The 20,712-nt window shown below is 32.3% G+C and overlaps 1 protein-coding gene across 2 annotated transcripts; it reads left to right on the top strand.

Moving 5' to 3' along the window:
- The first annotated feature begins 1,189 nt into the window (after positions 1-1,189).
- Positions 1,190-13,330, top strand: LOC139501317 (uncharacterized). 2 transcript variants are annotated; one of them, XM_071290351.1, is made up of 4 exons: positions 1,190-1,427; positions 5,240-5,327; positions 6,969-7,206; positions 12,588-13,330. In XM_071290351.1, the coding sequence occupies exons 1-4, from the start codon at positions 1,357-1,359 to the stop codon at positions 13,217-13,219; spliced, it is 1,029 nt and encodes a 342-aa protein (XP_071146452.1). In that variant the 5' UTR covers positions 1,190-1,356; the 3' UTR covers positions 13,220-13,330. The 2 variants fall into 2 exon arrangements, with proteins under 2 accessions (XP_071146452.1, XP_071146453.1); XM_071290352.1 differs by lacking the exon at positions 1,190-1,427 and adding an exon at positions 3,450-3,749.
- Positions 13,331-20,712: the final 7,382 nt, after the last annotated feature.

Below are 20,712 nucleotides of genomic sequence, written 5' to 3'. Positions count from 1 at the left end.
ATAACAGACTCTCTAAAGATTTAGGAGCAGTCCACAACATACCGCGTCATAACAGAGTGTCTAAACATTTAGGAGGAATAAAGAAAATAGGATCAGAAGATAATTATGAAAATGTACTGATCCTTGTAGGTGCATGTTGCATAAATACATTTAAGCGCTTTTAAAACACTTTAGTGCTGCCGACACCACTGAAACCGGCACTAGCGACCATCTTGAACTTATCGCAAGATGTAAACGTTTCTCATGTGTTGAAGGTCTCGCTGTTACTCTGAGATAAATAACAGCAATTAAAGTACTAGGCCCGCATGTATAAAGCTACTTCTGAGTAGACGGACTTTTCTACATGTCAAACGAAAAACTAGTACTCCTAGATTCCTTAACTTCAGAGGTTTAATTTATACAGCCCCTGTTTGTTTGATTTGGGTGTTGTCTAGTTTGAGTCAGGATTTTTCTAATTAAGTGATGATTTGTACCTCTTTCGATCATTACTGAAAAATTATTTATATTAACCTTGATATTTGAATTTGTAGAAAATTAAGTCTAACTTGTAAACATGATAATAATAAAAATTATTTCCATTATCAAAAATTACGTCAATGTATTTTTATCCTTGGGTTGCTTTCAAGATTTATGTGTGGGACTTCTTATTTATTCTTGAGCATGTTGCATTACGACTGATTCTGCATGTTAACTTATATTTCCTTTAAAATTATTTCTCAATATACTGCAGTGCTTAAACAACTATTTTCATTCATTTCAGGTTCACATATGAAAGAATTAAAAAGTTCTCCAATAACAATTAACATAAAAAAAAATCAAATTAAAACAATTTAAGTAAGTTCGTCACAATAACATACCAAATCTAACCTAACAATATTCAAGTTATTATTGGGCAACACTTCGTGAATTTAGAGAATACATAAACGTCGTTCTATGTAATGCTTTACAAATGAAATTAACCTTTGGAGGGGGTTAACCTTCAATTAGGCTTAATTATTGGCACTTATTTTCTACCTTTATAGCATATATATAACGAAATTCATCATTTTACATCATAATAACAAATTTAATTTGGTAATCTAATATAATTTTGAATTTATTGATGAGGAATACTTTTCTCTTATATTATTTTAAATTTCAGTCCGAGAGTTTGAAATGAATATCGTAAATCAACAATGGATAAAGAAATTAAAAATTAAATACCACCGTGATGTGTATTGAGACGTTCTTACCTGTAATCAGTTTATAATCAGCGATACATTTCATTTTTGATTGATTTACGTGACGGGGCAGTTGTAATTAAATGGTCAAATACATTTCAATTGTGGAGCTTATAAAAGTAAAGATTTTGACATAATGTTACTTTTGAACATGGAGAAAGATGGAGATAAAAATTCCTCACCAAGGAAACATATTCATAACGCCAGGTATAGACCCTAATTTTATTTTCAATAGTTAATGCATCCCTTTTAGTTGCATACATAATAATGGTATGAAAAGGAAATTCAATTGTTTTACTGGGTATTTTTAGCTGCCGAGGAGGCACTTTTAAAATGTTTTTGGGCTATCGAATATTCAAAAATTTCAGGTGCAGTAATGATAAATTGTCAATTACAAATGTCCGTCAGGTGAAGAATTTCTGAATAGTTCTGATTTTTTTTTAAATTTCTATATTTTGTGAGAAAAATAATGTTGCCTCTATACTTTGCTTAAAACTTTAAAATTTAAAAAAATCAATTTTCCTACTGCCTTTTCAAAACTTTGACAGTGATATACCTGATAAATCAAAATTTCACAAACTAAAAATTTGAAACTAAAAAATGTTATTCTTGGATTATAATATTTAAATATTTTACAAACTCAATGCCATTTCAAAATTCGAAATGTTTAGGCGTTAACGATACATGAACAGCTGCCAATTGCATTACATATCTTACATGTTTCAGAATTATTCTTTAAAGATACGATGCTACAGCCGATGACAAAAAGAATACAAGTTCAAAAATAGAAACAAAAAGATATTTGAAATTTGAAAACGTGAAAACAATGAAATTTGTTGTCAATGAAAAATCTCTATAATAATGAAATTTAGACTCAAATTTCCAACATAAAAGTTTCGATTGCATGACTATTTTGTGATATTTCATTTTTCTTACATTCATTTTTTTAGGTTAGTTCTTATACTATAAAAGGGTTTTTTGTTGTTGCCAGCATCCTTTTCTTTTCAACTGTTTCTTAAATTCCTTAATAAAAAGAAAATGTACTTTTTTGATAAATACAACAGATATATCAAGGACCACCACATGTACTTAAAAAAAAAGAATGAACTACTAGTATGTTTTAAGGTCTCTATGCTCGCAAATGTTGACAAAACCTATTAAAGGTATCAGAGATTTTTTTTAGAAAAAAACAGAATCTGTTAAAATATAAACAACCCCTACCATCATCTCGTTTCACTCATTTAAAGAATTAAGTATATTAAATGTGAGATCGGGAAGTACTAAAAAACAAAACAAAAACCTCATCGAAAGCTTTTGATCTGGTACGCTAGACGGGCGAATCATCTACATAAGACTCGTGGAACATGTTGTATACAAACGCTTAAATATAACTTCTATTTCATCTATATAATTTAAAGTGAATAGTCTTAGATACTATTATATAATAGGTCATATTATATAAAAGGTTGAACCCCAATTATAAAGGACATGTATTACATCTATGGTTTTACATTCATATTTCTGCACTGCGTTTAAGAATATCATTGAAATCTATTGTAAAATACATTAGATTATCCTCCCTTTTATAGAAACAAAGGTTTTGAAAAATTGTCCTTCGAAAAATATGTATGGATTTAAAAGAGTAATTGCGTTAAACTTTTGTATTATTTAGATTAACACAATTATTTTGTACAATTCTAGATAATACGTGCATGGTATATAGTATAAATCAAAGTTGGCATACATAAATTAAGTGTATTGAGTGTGTTGATGGATCTTCTGGTCATAACTGATACCACAGCAACCATCTGCAAGGTACAACCACAAAAGACATGCATGTGTACTCTGTTTTAATAAAGAAGTAGGGGGAAGACTGGTAGGCTCTGAGTTAAATAATGAGGCCTTTCAGAGGGACATGCATGCATGAGGACTGTAACGTTGGAACTTTCCCGTTTAAAACTAGTTTTGTGTATTTCTCTGACTATTTCTGACATTTTTAATCTAAATCCATTGTGTGTTTTATGTGTATTGATTGATATTTTAAAATATATATATACATGACTTTTGAATTTGTCGTTGTTGGCCTTGAACTAGCTTTCAGTAACTACGAATACTCTCATATCTGTAATTATAGTGTCATTTTTGTTGTTATGGATGGACAAGTACACTACCACATCCGATCTGTGTTTGTTTATGTTTGATTTTTTTCTACATTGTATTGATCTGGGATGTGTTTATCGAAGCAGTCTTGGGATTAGGACGTGTCCTAAGATCAAGTTAGGGCATATCTTAAGTCCTAAGTGGGTTTATCAAGCCTGTTGCAATTTCGGAAAATCTTAGTAATTGTTCTAACTTTAGGATACCAATTTAGGTGTCTAAAGATGGTATTAGGATAGTATTAACTTTAGGATATATCTAGAATGGTTATTTTTAAAACAAATATGGTCTGTATTGGTTGCATTTACTTAATCCTAGTTTCCGTCCTACGAACTTCTTAGGACCCATCTTAAGAAAATTTCGATAAACGATGTAAGTCTTTTTCTACTGTTTTTATAGTTTGTTAATTTCTTATATTTGTTGTTACACCACTGTCCCAGGCTTTGCACGATCACCGATATATTTAGACACATTCGTCATAAAAACTTATTTTGGAGGCGACTAAACACTCAAATTTATAGTGTTATTTGAAAAGTGCATGCGATATTTGTCAGTAGACGCTAATTTACCATCGATCGAATTAAATTTTGAAAGCTTTTCACAATGATCACAATTATTTTGACAATCGTGATAAAAACTAAATTTAGACACAACTTATCATTCGAATATATATATATAGTGTTAAACATGCAAACTCTAATTTTGAATGAAATACTTGTCACTGGACGCCTTTTTGCCAATTGATCGATTTAATTTATGAAGGCTTGACACTAGTTTCACGATCACAAGAATTTAACAATAAATTAATAAAAACTAATTGATTCGGACGCAATTTAACAATTGAAATTCTAAACTTAAAAGCACCTGCTTAATTAGTAAGAATTTAAATTTTTTAAGATTTTAGATTAAACTAATTCGAAATGTAAACATGAACTCGTTATAAAAATATCTTATTGTAGTTTATTCAGATTTGTGAAGAAATAAATGTAAAGGTATTCAATTTTAAAATTTTAATTGGACATTAAATAAAACATTTAAAAATTCAAAATGTTGTTTACATTATTCATAAAAAGAGAAAATATTTCACAAACTAATATTTATATTAGAGATAAAGTACGGTAGTCAATTAAGTGCATCTTAAACATGTATATGAATGAGCAGTACAGGCATGACCTCACAATGAACTCCATATGCAGTTTTCAATCGTCATCTTATTTGAGCCGTAGTTTTGGAGATTGGAATGTTTCGTCTTACAATAAACTAGATCGGAGTAGATTCACAAGTATATATGGTATCAAATATACAAATTGTCAATAAAGACGTTTACGCATGCTCACTATACTATACAGGACTGTGCTGCGTCGTAAAGAACTCGACCTTCTGCAAATGAATATCAATTCATCTTCTAACTGATTTCGAGACGAGAAATCTCAGTTCAATTTCAGTATATTTTTTTAAAAAGGATGATGTAGAATGATTGCCAATGAGACAACTCTCCACAAGAGACCAAATTACACGGAAATTAACAACTTTAGGTTACCGTACGGTCTTCAACAAGTTGCACAAGTTCTACTTCCTATCCGACGCAGCTCAGTCATTCGAAATTTCTAATTCAAAATACAAATGAGTTTTTGTTTTCTATGATATGTATGGACAGTTAAGTTGAACATACAGTTATCCTGAATACGAACATATTTATTTAAGAAGTTCTGCTGTCGAAGGAGAACTAGAAATATTTTGACTTGCAAATATTCGCTGATGAGTGGTCTCGGTTTCAATATGTCTCCTAGACAACAGAAATGCAAGAAAACGTAGAGCTGATTTTTAAAGAGTTTACTCCCTTTAAACATTTTTTTTTACAGATACCAGTTATGTAGAAGTGATTGTAAACATATTATGGACGCTTGGACTGAAACTAATATGGAGTCTCCAAAAGCATGTTTTAACAGAGTAAGTCGATAATCATATATTTTGGAGGGAACTGTTCGGAAACATGACAACTGTACTTTTAAGCATACTTTCGATAAAAAGTGTGCGTTAAGAAACCGGCTTTTCAATGAGATCTTTATCATGCCTCTCTTTTCGCAATTTTTTTTCTCGTGATTCTGCTAGGGATAAAACAGTTTTTTAAACGATTTCAGGATATTTCAGCTGTTAAGTTATCTATAAACCTTATATAACTCCACTTTTGAAAAAAAATGGAGATAGCAATGTCTTTGATATCTAATTGCGATGGTTTTTCTCCCTTACAACTATAATAAAGATTTCTATTCCCTAAGAGTTTGGTTTTTTTTTGTCAAAATTACACCAAGTCTTGTTCTTTCTCCATACTCCCGTGGAATATGATAACGTATTTATTTAGTTATTTCTGAGAAAGGTTTTATATCTCCTCTAGTTTTGAAGGATTTTTAGTGCTGTTCTTTGTAAATTATTGTTGTCAAAATTAATCTCGATGTACTGTGCTTAAATTAGTTGCATCGTTTGAACTCAGTCTCTGAGCAACACTTATCAAATCCAGTAGTAGTATAGAGTAAGGTATAATGTACCGTTGAAAAAATCATGGTCTATCTCCAATAGAAATTTAGGGATACCTTTCCAGAACAACATTGTTTATACCGGATTGTTTTGTCTAAGACAAGTGCATGCTCAATATGCCTTAGTTGCTTAATTGTCTATTGCAAAAAAACAAAAACAAAAAAATCGAACAAAGAGTAAATCTGCATGCACGCAAATATAATTCCTATATAACTTTAACGTGTCAGTCAAATATTTATGTGCTTTTAATCTTTAGATTTTAATATCCCAACAGTTAGAAACATGAGAAATATATCATTTTAAGATTCACAAGACGAAATTTACTATCATCAGCTTTTTGTTCCTTTTTGAGTCTAAAATGTCTCAGTGATATTGTTGGCTTTTTTCAAAACTACCTCTACCCTTTTTTATTGGGAAAATATGCGTAATTTTCATCAAATTGGGAAATTTAAAATAAACCATGAATTTGACTGAAACTTCAATTTACAAACCTCTTTCAAGAGTCAAACCCTGCTTCGAAATAAGACCCCTTTTTGTCAGTGATGATACATAAATAGACTCTCAAATCTGCACATATAGTCATTTTAAGCATGAAAAATGTATAAATGAGTGTTTTCCAGTTCGTATTCATGCACAATCACTTCTGAGACTGTACTGTTTGGGAAAAAAAGTTGTCCTTTTTGGGAATAATTTTAAGCCATTTTTTTTCAAATTGGGATTCTACTCCAGGAGGAAAAGCCTTTATTCTCCACTTATTTAAGGCAAACAATATCACTGTGTCTGTTTCGTCCAATACACATGTGTTTCTATTTCTGTTTATAAATTAAATTAAACAATTCTGCAAGTTCCTTTTTTTTTGCACTGTTGTGGACATTGTTGTATAATGTACACGGGACTATAAATTCTAGACAGACATTTTGTTGTATTTCAGCAAATCATCAATAATCCAATAAAATCTATTAAAATATTTGTGAATAAAAAGATTTCGTCATATGTAAATGTATTTTCTTTATAACTAATTCAATAGATTTGTTTTATTAATTTTTATACTTGTAGTTACGAAAAGTGGTTGACTTGAAACGAACTTCTAGTGACAGTGCTGTTCAAGATTTAAATAAAGCTTCGCATGTGCCGATTCCATACGGAAAAGCACCTTACAGATCCCGAAAAGCAAATAAGATTTTACAGAAAAATCAGTCCACAAGACCGGTTCCCAGAGGAACATGGATACCAGGTGTTAATGACGAAGATATCGTCAAACCAACACATTTTATGCCGTCTGAAGCACCGCCATGTGAGTTTTACTAATTATTCATATTTATTCTGTAAAGTTTCAAAACTAAATGCTTTTTTTTCCTGCAAAATATAATTATAGTTGCTTGCATCTTCAGTTTGTTGGTCTGTGGTGATCAATTGTTATCATACATCTCCTTTTTTTATACAGTGTAAATTATGCCAATAAATTAATTTCCAACTATGTAGCGATTTCAAATATATAGTAATGTCGGTTTTCATCAATCGAAGTTGATACCAGTTATTACCATATGATGGACATACACATGTATGTGTTGCTGCAATGACTAGGTCTACCAGTTTAAAGATCTCTAACGAAGAATATACAAAAAGGCTGGGGAAGGCAACCAATTAAAAACATACGCGAAAGAAAGACAAACAACAAGAAAGAAAGAAAAGGCATAAAACAAAACTTTACCATGATATAATGAAGCAATTTTCGAATATTCAAATTATATATTTCCTTCAATTTCTCAATGTCCCCTGATTAAAAATTATTTAGCCATATGTATATATACCACGATTATATCAAATAAGGTATTAATACTACTTCAGAAATAATCAACAAGTCTTGTATCTCACTGGTATTAAAGAGATAATAGTAACTGCAATTACGATTATCCCAATATGGCGACGGTAGATATAGGTAAAATCTTTACACTCATTTTTCTTAAATGTAGCATGCTTTTGTCAATAGTTACTCAGCTGCAAGGTTTATCTATACCATTACATCATATTTGAATCGTAACGGTGCACTGGAATCGTCTGAGCGCTTTGAAAATTGCCGTTTAAAAATACGGTATGATAATCGTAACTCTATGGTATTTTTCTTCTTTGATAATCGTAATTTTCTTTATCGGATAATAGTAACTGAAACATAATAAATGTGTCTTTCAGCATTTCAATGGTATTTTGTGTGTTAAAAATGCAAATGTCAAGTTTAACGATGACATAAACGCATATAAAAATAAATGAAGAAACTTACAGGTTAATATCTAGGACAAATTTACCTATATATATATATACAGTCATGGGACTAAAGTGAGTTCCCAGTAAAAAAAAGAGTCCTATCATTTCAACTTGTATATCTATTTATAACTGACAACAATATGCATAACCTTTTAGTTTAAACATATTTTACTTGCAAAAGTAGCAAAAGGGATTGGACACAAGTTATAACAACATTAGAGACGTCCTCTCCCAATATAAATATAAACACAAAGTACATTAGATAATGGCGAAAAAAAAACACAACATAGTAGTAATGCATGTAATACATACTTCAAAAAAAAATTAGAAATAAAAAGAAAAAAGAAAAAAAAATACAATATAATAAGGAATAATAATGAAACAACTAGACTGAAGTGAAAGGTTGTAAAGTAGAAATTTAGAATGTTAATTGACTGCTTTAAATCTTTGTGTTATTCTGATATAAGATTGTACGGACTCAAAATGTCTTTGTTTTGCTGAAAAGAAAGGTCACCGTCACCAGCTAAAAGAAGCTCAATGGATATAGCATAACTTTCTAATTTTGAAAACAGTATTTCTCTGGCTTCGTTGTGAAGAGCGCACTGTAAAAAAATAGTGTATACTATCCTCAACAGGGTGGCCACAGCTGCATGCGGGACTGGGTTTAATATTAACACGATGTAAATCTGAATTTAAAGAACTGCACATATTTCTCAAACGTGTATGAATGATATTAATTTTCTATCCCCACAACTAAAATAGGAAGGTGGCTGTATCAATTTGGACTTCATCTTTTGTTTAAAAATATTTATGTTTTGGACGTACGTATGTCGGGGGGAAGGCTATTCCATTCAAAAGTAGTGGATGGGAAAAAGGATTTTCTAGTTATGTCTAGTCTATAACCGTGTACTACATAATTATTACTGTTTCGCAAATCGTAGTTAGATACTTGACCAACAAGCGGGGGCATTAAATCACAGAGATAATCAGGGGCAGTCTCATTATGTATAGAATAGAACATATTGAGCATTCTGGATTTTCTTCTGTTCACAAGCAATTGCCAGCCAGTTTCAAAATATATAGCTTCCCGACTAGCAAACACGGGCAACCCAGTTACTAACCTCCCTGCTTCTAACTGAACATGTTCTAAATTGTCGGCTTCTTGTTGAGTACAACCATCCCATAACTCACATGCATATTCCGTAACGGGTCTTATAAAAGTTAAATATATACGAGCAAGATAATTTCTATTCAATACATATTTCAATTTTTTAAGAACATTTAATCTCGTGCTTGCACACTTTAAAATATTTTCTATATGTGTATGGAATTTATCATTGGAATCAAAAGTAATCCCTAAGTGTTTATGACAGGAGACAAATTCTACTAATTGGTTTTGAGATTCTATTTCAATATCATCTGGTGAAGTATGGCAGGAGAATATCATAGCCTTTGTCTTATTAGGGTTAAAGTTAATAAGCCAATCTTTAGACCATACTGAAATTTGTTCTAAATCGCTGTTTAAGACATCCTCTATAGTGTAAGGGTTATTGCTGAAATAAGAAAGAGATGTATCATCAGCAAACAATCGAGTTAGACTTGTCAAATTATCAGCTATGTCATTTACATAAATAAGAAATAGTAGGGGACCTAATACAGAGCCTTGCGGAACTCCTGCATTAGTATTATCAAAAGGCGAATAGGCATTTGAAACGAAAACGCTTTGTTTTCTATTTGAAATATAACTTTCAAACCATTTATACAGATTTCCATCAATACCATACGCTTTTAGTTTTATTAAGAGGCCACTATGCCATACCCTATCAAAAGCTTTCGAGGTATCACATAATATAAGAGATGTTATACAGCGATCATCAAGTGACTCTATGCCATACCCTATCAAAAGCTTTCGAGGTATCACATAATATAAGAGATGTTATACAGCGATCATCAAGTGACATGCATATCCTATAATAAATTTCTATTAGCTGGTGAACCTTTTGATATATACATGTACCTGTTAAAGATACGGAAAATGAAGCAGCTGTCGAGACAGCTATTGTGGTAAGTAGATATTTTGATTTTTTTCAAAGTTTCAATGTTGTGTGCGCGTTTAAGTCCGTTTTTGTTTGTTTTTTTTAGGGGGAGGGGGAGGGGGGATTAGCTATATCCCATATCCCAAAAGTGCAATCCTTTCAATTCATTGCTCAAAATGAAAGTCACGTATACCACATTTTCATATGTCATATATATGTTTTGCCTCCAATATCACGTTTATATTAAAATTCTGCGCGAAATGAACAAATGTTTCCGTCAATAACTTTATAACTGCATTATCGGATTTAACAGTTGATACCTTTATCGGTAGATATGAGTGTTCATATTTCCCTTTTCCTTATAATTCAATAAATATAGCCGTCCATTTTTCCCCCTTTGATTCCCTTTTTTCTATTTTATACTGATATAATATATGATTTTAAAAATTTACTTCAAATGTTTTGATCAAATACCCATGTATTTTAGGACGTTTCTTTAAACAGTGTGGATGGTAAAGGATCTAAATAGTTACAGTTTATTGTTACTATTGTTTATTGTTACTTTTGTTTATTGTTACTTTTGTTTATAGTTACTTTTGTTTTTTGTTTTTTTTAGCCTTACCTATAGTCTTAATACGAAGCACTTGACGGACTGAAAAAAACACACACAAATATGTATATTGATAAATTACATGAGAAGGCATAACATGTACATCATCACAGTCGGAACTTTTTTAATTATTAAGATTTTTATAGATTTTACAACAATTATTTTGTGCTTCAGAAAAATACATGACAATTAGGTTAGGCTAATTTTTGTTTTCATTTAATAGAAAATAACTTATTGTATGGCAAGTATGCAAATACAAAAATGTTCCTTGTTTAGTACCTTCAATATTTGTCTCTACAATATCTTCCATGCATATGTATGCATCATACTTTTCATATACCGAGTATTTATGAATTTTTGAATTAGTTTGTTTCTAATATTGCGGAATATGCGTTATTTTATTCTCCACTTTGCAGTCATTCTTTGAATAAGTATTCCTTGTAAGACAATTTAAAGCCACATCAACTTCAATTCTTCATTTTCGGGCTTTTGGCCAAACTATAAGAGAACACAAATCCATATTTGTCAAAGAACTCCACGTTACTTAATTTCATAATACACAAAAAATCCCAACCTTTCTCTATTCTTATATAGCATTAAATGTTTAAAGGATGTCATATTGTTATAATTCAAAATTAAATTTGTGTTGTTTATAGTTATTTTCTGAGATATCGAAATTTCAGTGACAGTCATGAAGTAGCTAAAATGCCAAAAAAATATGGTATGATTAACAACGAGACAACTTTCCACAAGAGACCAACATGACTCAGATATTAACAAAAATAGGTCACCGTACGGCCTTCAACAATGAGCAAAGCCCATACGGCATAGACAGCTATAAAAGGCTCCGAAATGACAATGTAAAACACTTTAGACGAGAAAACTAACGGCATTATTTATTAAAAAAACTGAATTTTATGATATACTAGTATGTAGATATAGGAAGATGTGGTGTGAGCGCCAATGAGACATGCAACTCTCTATCCAAATAACAATTTATAAAAAGGTAAACCATTATAGGTCAATGTACGGCCTTCAACATGGAGCCTTGGCTCACACCGAACAACAAGCTATAAAGGGCCCCAAAATTACTAGTGTAAAAAAACAATAGCATAACATCACAACATAGAAAAACACACGTTAAAATATCAATTGGCAGACTTAACTCAATCAAAAAACATAAATTAATACACATATGTAGCTGTTTTCCTAAGAACTGTTAATAATATATGCATAAAAAGAAATGTCATAAGATGTTGGAACGTTTCGTAAATAATTCATCGACATAACTTCATTATATGCTATTAGATATATGTTTTAAGTGTCAATATCAATAAAACACTTTCCAGTTACGATTATCTTTCCATTTTTAAATACCATAATTACGATTATCTTTTTTTCCGAGTTACGATTATCATCCCGAATTTTTCGACGGCAATTTTCAAAGCGCTTAGACTAATCCAGTGCACCTTTACGATTCAAATATGATGTACTGGTATAGATAAACCTTGCAGCTGAGTAACTATTGACAAAAGCATGCTACATTTAAGAAAAATTAGTGTAAAGATTTTACCTATATCTACCGTCGCCATATTGGGATAATCGTAATTGCAGTTACTATTATCTCTTTAATACCAGTGTATCTGTCTACCACCCTTGCTTTTCATTTCAATAAACGAGGTAGTATGAACAACATGGAAAAATGATAAAAAAATAGGACAGGTTCGTATTGAACTATGATTTAAAAGTCACGTGTTTTATTTTCAGCCACAATGAGGCAACACCAACGGCGTGTTCTATCTGCTAGTTCTTGTCCAAAAAGTTTGTGTTCATCATTCAACAGTCGATTCATGCTTCCGGGGTATACTTCTACATCAGATTCATCAAGCGAGGAACCAATCACAGTTAAAGACGATACTGAAATACACATCCGCAATCCAAAACCATCAAATATCCGAAAGTCCAAGTCAATGTATGTTGGAACTTGCAAACTGATTCAAGTGAGCGAGTGTAAAGAAACACGTTTCAGCACACTGCCTCGTAGGATACCAGTTAACCCAAATAATAGTGCAAAAGAATTGAATCGAGTACCAGTTTTTGATCCCGAGGAACTGGATTCTTCGATCAATAATTCTATGGACCCTGGGTTACCAGGTATGTGCGACGTTACGCCTCGGCCTTTGTCGAAAGGTCAGAAAAGTTGTACGTGTTGTAGTCTATGTGAAATTATGTCTCCTAGATTAATTGATTTCAATCCAAATTCAAAAATACAGAATTGTTCATGTGAGACATGTCTGTTTAACTCTAAAGGACGAACCGGATTAGTGCAATATAAACATGGTGACGTCATAAAGACGTTTAATTGGTTAGAACGAAATGGCAAAGAAACAGAATTGTGAATGTGATTTCATGGGATCCAATTTTATCATACATTTTCTAAATTCCTGTTGTAGGATAAAATAAAAAAACTAAAATATATAAATCTCTATTTGCATTATTTAAGGTGAGTATTAGGCAGCAACCATTTGATTTTCTGGGGGAGGGCTATGGTTTTTTTTTTGGAAAAAAAAGTTTGTTTCCAGGTTTTGGTGAAAAAAATAATTTGTTTTGGACCCTGAGTAAAAAAAATTGTATGTTTCACCCTCAGCTGCAACTATATGTAATGCTAAAATTGAAAGAAAAAAATTGTCTTCGGTTTGTCGCTAAAAAAAAATAGATTGTTCTTCGCCGAAGACGAAAAAAAAAGTTTGCACAGAAAAAAAAACCATAGCCCCCCCCCCCCCCCCTCAGAAAATCAAATGGTTGTTGCCTTAGGCCTTTGAATATTTAGTTTCCTAATAGAACTAATCATGAATCACAAGTCGATTTAAAACATGCATTTTTGTACGAGGCTGAAAACTTATTCAACTATGATTATGAAATATAGCATTTTTTCCATTACAAAAAAGGGATTTTAGTAACGTAAATATCGAACTACAAGTTTGATTAAAAAATGGGGAAGGTAGAGAATGTTACATTGAATATCTTACCTAAACTCCTTAACAGCGTTGACATCGCGACGCAGAACTACTTTACTAGGCACCATTTTGGTATTCGGTGGCGAGACTTGATAACACATTTTGAAACATTGATGCACACGAAAAGATTGCCAAGTCTCAAATGTCTGACGTTGTATCGACATCTCATATTATAGAAATCAACACAATTGAAATTTAATCATAAATATTGAACTCCTAGCTTAATTATTAATAAATGTGGAATGCGTAATAGGACACAAGATGATGCCCCGCTTGCAAATAACATTGTAAAGGGACATCTGTAACTCAAGAACTCTAAGAGAGTGACGCTACCCAAGTTTGTACTTGATCTGAGTATTGAGGTAATGAGCATTTTTATAAGTTTCATAACATTTGGTTGAGGCTCACTAAAGTTAGAGAACATTTCCATTTGTAAAGGGACATAACTCTAGAATGATAAAAGTGAAACCACAAAAATTCAAATTTGTATGTTTTTTATGATAATAAGCAGTGTGTGTAAGTTTCATAACATTTGGTTGAGTTAGAAACCAATTGTGGGACGTATGGAGGGGAAGTACGGACGTACGGATCGACGGACAAGGGATAAACTGAATGCCAACTCAACTACGGCGGGGCACAAAAACATATAAATACGAATAACAAAAGAATTTCTTGCAAGGATTAACGGGTATTAATGGTAACGTTTGGTACTATTTGATTTGTGATTACTTCACATTTAAAAGAAAAGATGAGTTCGGTTCTGTTTGAACTTAAAGACAATAAGTTGATGTACAGATGCCGTGCACGCATCAGTTCAGCTTCTGGAATTCCGGATGTTGGTTGGTGTCCTGAGCTAATTCAGGGTATGATTTATTGATGATTTTCCATTAGCTGTACCTTCGGGCTGAAAAAATCAATTTAAGAGAACCTGCATATAACGACTGAATGATTCGAGTTAGCGAAATGTTTCAGGCTTTTTATAAAAGCAACAGTAGTATACCGCTGTTCGCAAGTCATGAATCGATTGAGAGAAAATAAATTCGTGTTACAAACTAAAACCAAGTGAAACAAATCAACTATAAGAGGAAAACAAGGGAAACAACTCTACTATAAGAGGAAAACAAGGGAAACAACTCTACTATAAGAGGAAACCAAGGGAAACAACTCTACTATAAGAGGAAAACAAGGGAAACAAATCTACTATAAGAGGAAAACAAGGGGAAACCAAGGGAAACAGCTCTACTATAAGAGAAAACCAAGGGAAACAACTCTACTATAAGAGGAAAACAAGGGAAACAACTCTACTATAAGAGGAAAACAAGGGAAACAACTCTACTATAAGAGGAAAACAAGGGAAACAACTCTACTATAAGAGGAAAACAAGGGAAACAACTCTACTATAAGAGGAAACCAAGGGAAACAACTCTACTATAAGAGGAAAACAAGGGAAACAACTCTACTATAAGAGGAAAACAAGGGAAACAACTCTACTATAAGAGGAAAACAAGGGAAACAAGTCTACTAATAAGAGGAAAACAAGGGAAACAAATCTACTATAAGAGGAAAACAAGGGGAAACCAAGGGAAACAGCTCTACTATAAGAGGAAAACAAGGGAAACAGCTCTACTATAAGAGGAAAACAAGGGAAACAACTCTACTATAAGAGGAAACCAAGGGAAACAACTCTTCTATAAGAGGAAAACAAGGGAAACAGCTCTACTATAAGAGGAAAACAAGGGAAACAGCTCTACTGTAAGAGGAAAACAAGGGAAACAGCTCTACTATAAGAGGAAAACAAGGGAAACAGCTCTACTATAAGAGGAAAACAAGGGAAACAACTCTACTATAAGAGGAAACCAAGGGAAACAACTCTACTATAAGAGGAAACCAAGGGAAACAACTCTACTATAAGAGGAAACCAAGGGAAACAACTCTACTATAAGAGAAAAACAACGAAACAACATAAACTAAGCTACAAAGTAACACACACAAAAACAAACTTTAAAATAATAACTGCCATTTTGGTACAGTCTTGGTACAGGACATTTAAAGAACAAAATGATGGGTTGAACCTGGTTTTGAGGCTAGTCAAACCTCTTGCTTTTATGGTAAAGTTTAATGCATCACTCAAATGACAACATTACATGACAGGACTACAGTACACACAAATGCAAGAAGTAGTGGAATATATTTAGCAAGCAAAATCGAGAGAATTGTGCAAATGATGATACAAGCATGAAAATCAGCACGAAACATCATTATTATATAGTTTTTAAGAAAATAACTACTGGCCATGAAAAAACTACATTTTTTTCAAGACAGCCACGGCCTTTTTGTAAAATGCTGTTTTTTTCCAGTTTGAATACTTATTTTGCTTGGGAAAAAATCTTTTACCTTCATTAGAAAATATTATCAGGTTTGGTAGCTATCTTCCTTAGATGAGACGTTTATACCAGAAATGAATATTTGACATGTGTAGGGTTTGAGCATGAGTGAAAATGTTACAAATTTCACACAAAAATATTTGAACTATTTACCATATACTTAGTGCTTTTTAATTTTTAATGATATTAAGAATTGGTTTGATAGCATTTTCAAAGGTTTTGATTCACATGCGTATGAAAATTTTGCGCATGCGCAAACTATTTGTAGACATAAAGAGAGATTTGCTTCGAGGGCACACTGACGTAAATCGTAGTTTTTCTAACAGACGAGGATTCAGATTTGGTAAACATATCTTGGTCGTACTATCATTCCTCTAAAGAACTCTAATGTTCAAGTAAGTGTAACTTCTATGATGCCACTGTTTGAAAACAAGCCCCTTCAGTTGCAATGATGAAACATTCGATGGATCAGGTGGAAAAAATGGTTAACTTTCTAAATCCAGGGCAAACAGCAATTATTTATACTGGAGACCAACCAATTTTTGGTATTGTCTTAGAAAATTAAGTGAGAATGGTCAGATATGTACGGCCCGTGTAAAATAAATGTATCGTCATGTTTGGTGGATTGTACATGGAAATGGCTTGATTTTAAATTCTGTGTGATATATTGCGTGATAGTGGATGGATATGTGTCCTCACTGAAGTCGATATTGCAACACCAAGAATGGCAGATTGTTTTCATGTATGTCAAATGTACCTAGACTAGACCCATGCATCAGACAACTGCATATGTTTTGCTTAAATTGTCAGCTTATGAAAATGTAAACGCATAAATTAAGGTGTTGACTCTGTCATCTGTCACGTCTATGATTTGATAGACTGGTGTAAGGAAAGAGAGTCATTTTGACAACAGCTTAATTTCGAGTATTAAATTATGAATAAAGAACTTCTTGTGCTTTCAGTAGTACGCTCATTTCATGATTCAGACTTTCCAAACAGTCCATTTGAAGTACGTTTTCTAATATCACAATTGATGGATGGTATCTTGATCAGAAGTCAGTAGACTGGTAGATGAATTTGAAAGTTCTAGTGGTTTGAGTCATTCTACAACAGATGAACGATATCATAAAGACTCTACGAAAACAAAATAGGATTTCTTCGAAAAGCTTGAAAGGCTTTCTGAAATGATGAACGAGTTTGGAATAAAATTGAAAATAATAATGTGTAAGTGAAAAGCAACAAATATTGCAGTTATGGGTGAACTGGGCAGATATCCTCTATTTTTGGAGGTTTTTATTAAATATGTTTAAATACTATATTCGTTTAAAAAATCTGATGATGTATTATTAAAAGAGGCGTTCAACATCTCAAAGTCTCTACATGATGAGCAGAAAAAGAGCTGGTATACAAGTATTCAAACTTTAATTAAATACTTTAACAACAATAAAAATTATGCACTTAATTTAAAGACAAAGAAAAAAAACCCAAACTATTTATGCAAAAAGATGCAATAAAAATATGATTTAATATGGCAAACTGAGCTTAATAATGATTTCGGAGGCAATAAACTCTATGGGAACAAGCTAAGAACTTATAGAATTTTTAAAAGCAGATTTTGCTTAGAAAAATTACCTTTTGCAGGGAAATTTTAAATAAAGAAATGTCCGTATCAGTGCTGCTCACGATTAGATTGAGAGGGGAAGATACAAAAATCTGACAGTGTCAGAACTTATCTGTAAATTGTGTGGTACTGATGTTGAGGATGAAATTCGTTTTCGTCTTCAGTGCCACAAACTTTCAAATATTCGTCTCAACTTTTAAAATGAAATAAAACAACGGTTTAAAATTTTAGTGGTTTAGAAATTAAATTTATCCTCTAATAGGAAAGTTTTCTTAAATGACATATAGATATAGTAATACCCAGTGAACCCCTTCTTTACCTAGTTATATTATCAACACTGTGCTTGTTGTATTCTTCTGCTTGTCTTTTTTTTTTTTGTAATATTGTGTCTTAATCATATTGAATCACTTGTAATCATTAGTATATAATTAATGTTGATTGTTCTGCTCCTTGTGGGCGCTTTGATTAGCAATAACATATTTGTTTGTTTGTTTGTGCCAAAGAGACAACAACTCGACCAAAGAGTAGATAACAGCAGAAGGCCACCAATGAGTTTTCAATGCAAAGAGAAATTTCCGCACCCAAAGTTGGAAATTCATTTCTAGAAGAGTCACCAAATTTGTAGAAACTTAATTCTTTAAAGGAAATTGTTGATTCAAAAGCAGGTAAGACATGTTTTTTGTCCAAACAATACGAAGATATTTTAAAGCAAATGCAAAACAAAGGAGATTCTGCTTTTTATAACCAGATAAAAAAGAACAACTTCCTACTATAGCAGTAAAATGAAACTGGAAACGTCTTTTTCAGAAACAAAGCTCGATAACCTGAAGTGATTGCGATTTCCTTTCTATACTTTCATTTCTTGTCAAAGTAGACGGTTTGACTTGGAAGATTTCTTTAGCTATGGAAAACAAACTACTCTTGCCCCAAGATGTCACTTTGAACAGAAGTATTAAATCCCAGAAATTTTTGATAGATTTTTGAAGGAATAAAGACGTTCGTTTAGTATAAAGACAGACAGGGCCATCATAGAAGCATTTGTTTGCATCATGTATTGCAACATCAACATTTGCTATCAACGAGGCACGATTTGAATGAGGAAGCAGTGGCCTTATGATACTATTCCGCCTACCAGTGGTTCTCTTCCGGAGCACATCATAAGAGATGCATATCAATGTGGACATTTTTGGCGCATTAGACAGGTCGTAAGTCATGAACACTGGCATTTGGAAACAAACTAGAGGCTCTTAAGAGCCTGTGTCGCTCACCTTGGTCTATGTGCATATTAAACAGAGGACACAGATGGATTCATGACAAAATTGTGTTTTGGTGATGGGGATGTGTTTGAAGTTCTTACTTTACTGAACGTTCTTGCTACTTCCAATTATCTCTATCTATAATAAACTTGGCCCATTAGTAACAGGAAATTATTTTGTAAAAATTTATAAAAATTTACCAAATTTATGAAATTGTTAAAAATTGACTAGAAAGGGCAACAACTCATAAAGGGGTCAACTGTCAATTTTGGTATTGTTGACTTATTTGTAGATCTTACTTTGCTGAACATTATTGCTGTTTACAATTAATCTCTATCTATAATAATATGCAAGATAATAACCAAAAACGGCAAAATTTCCATAAAATTATCAATTCAGGGGCAGCAATCCAACAACCGGTTGTTCAATTAATCTGAAAATTTCAGGGCAGATAGATCTTGACTTGGTAAACAATTTTACCACGTGTCAGATTTGCTCTAAATGTTTTGGTTTCAGAGTTATAAGCAAAAATCAGCATTTTACCCTCCATGTTCTAATTTTAGCCAAAGTGGCCATCTTGATGGGTTTGCCGGGTCCCCCAATGATGATTGTGGCCAAGTTTGGTTTAATTGGCCCAGTAGTTTCAGAGAAGATTTTTGTAAAAGTTAACGACGACGGACGACGACAACGACGTCGGACCAAGTGAGGAGAAAAGCTCACTTGGCCCAGTGGGCCAGGTGAGCTAAAAACGGACTTCTTGAGCTGTGGTTGCATCCTCGTTTCAGGAACTTTTGAAATGCGGATGTAAGAAATCCAGCTGTGTTGGTAACTAGAAATGCTACCGTGTTTGCCTTCCTTGTACGAGTTGGTGTATTGACAATGTCAGATAATTATAAGATAAGCAACCTGTCTTTCTAATCAAACTAGGCATTTGAACTTAATAAAGTTAGTGATATCTTTTATTAAGTTGATGGAAAAGATAAAAATTGACATTTTCAACGTTTTTGTCGCCATTTTGGAAGCGGAAGTCACTTTTTTTCTTCTTTATGTATTGTTTTATTTTACTTTAGGAGCTGTAATTCAAAATTAACATTGGTTTATACCCTAAACACAGCTTTCAAATGATTTGCGAAATGTTTCCAATTGGATATGACGCCATATGCAAAATGAGCGGGCCATTTTGAAGAAATGGAAACAAAATTATAGCAGCTAATTTTTTTTAAGTATCATTTAGTCATTCTTTATTCCAAATTTAATCCTTGTATCACGATTTGCACAATTATTTCCATAATATCTCCCACTAAACATTCAGGACAGAGAAATACACAAAAAAACAATACAATAGTACATTTTGACATGCTAATAGTTATCAAAGGTACCAAGCTTATAGTTTATACGCTAGGCCCGTGTTTCATCAATAGAAAGATTCAGTGACCTCAGATCAAAATAGGCAGAAAGCCAAACAAGTATAAAGTTAAATAGCATTGATAACCACAAATTCAAAAAAGTTGTGCCAAATACGGCTAAGGTTATCTATGCCTGGGATAAGAAAATCCTTAGTATTTAGAATACTTTATACTTTCGTTTGCAAACATTAAGATTTATAACAATGAC

This window comes from Mytilus edulis, chromosome 13 (assembly GCF_963676685.1).
Source record: "Mytilus edulis chromosome 13, xbMytEdul2.2, whole genome shotgun sequence".
In the NCBI taxonomy this organism is placed as follows: Eukaryota; Metazoa; Mollusca; class Bivalvia; order Mytilida; family Mytilidae; genus Mytilus; species Mytilus edulis.
This window is presented reverse-complemented; position numbering and strand designations above follow the sequence as displayed.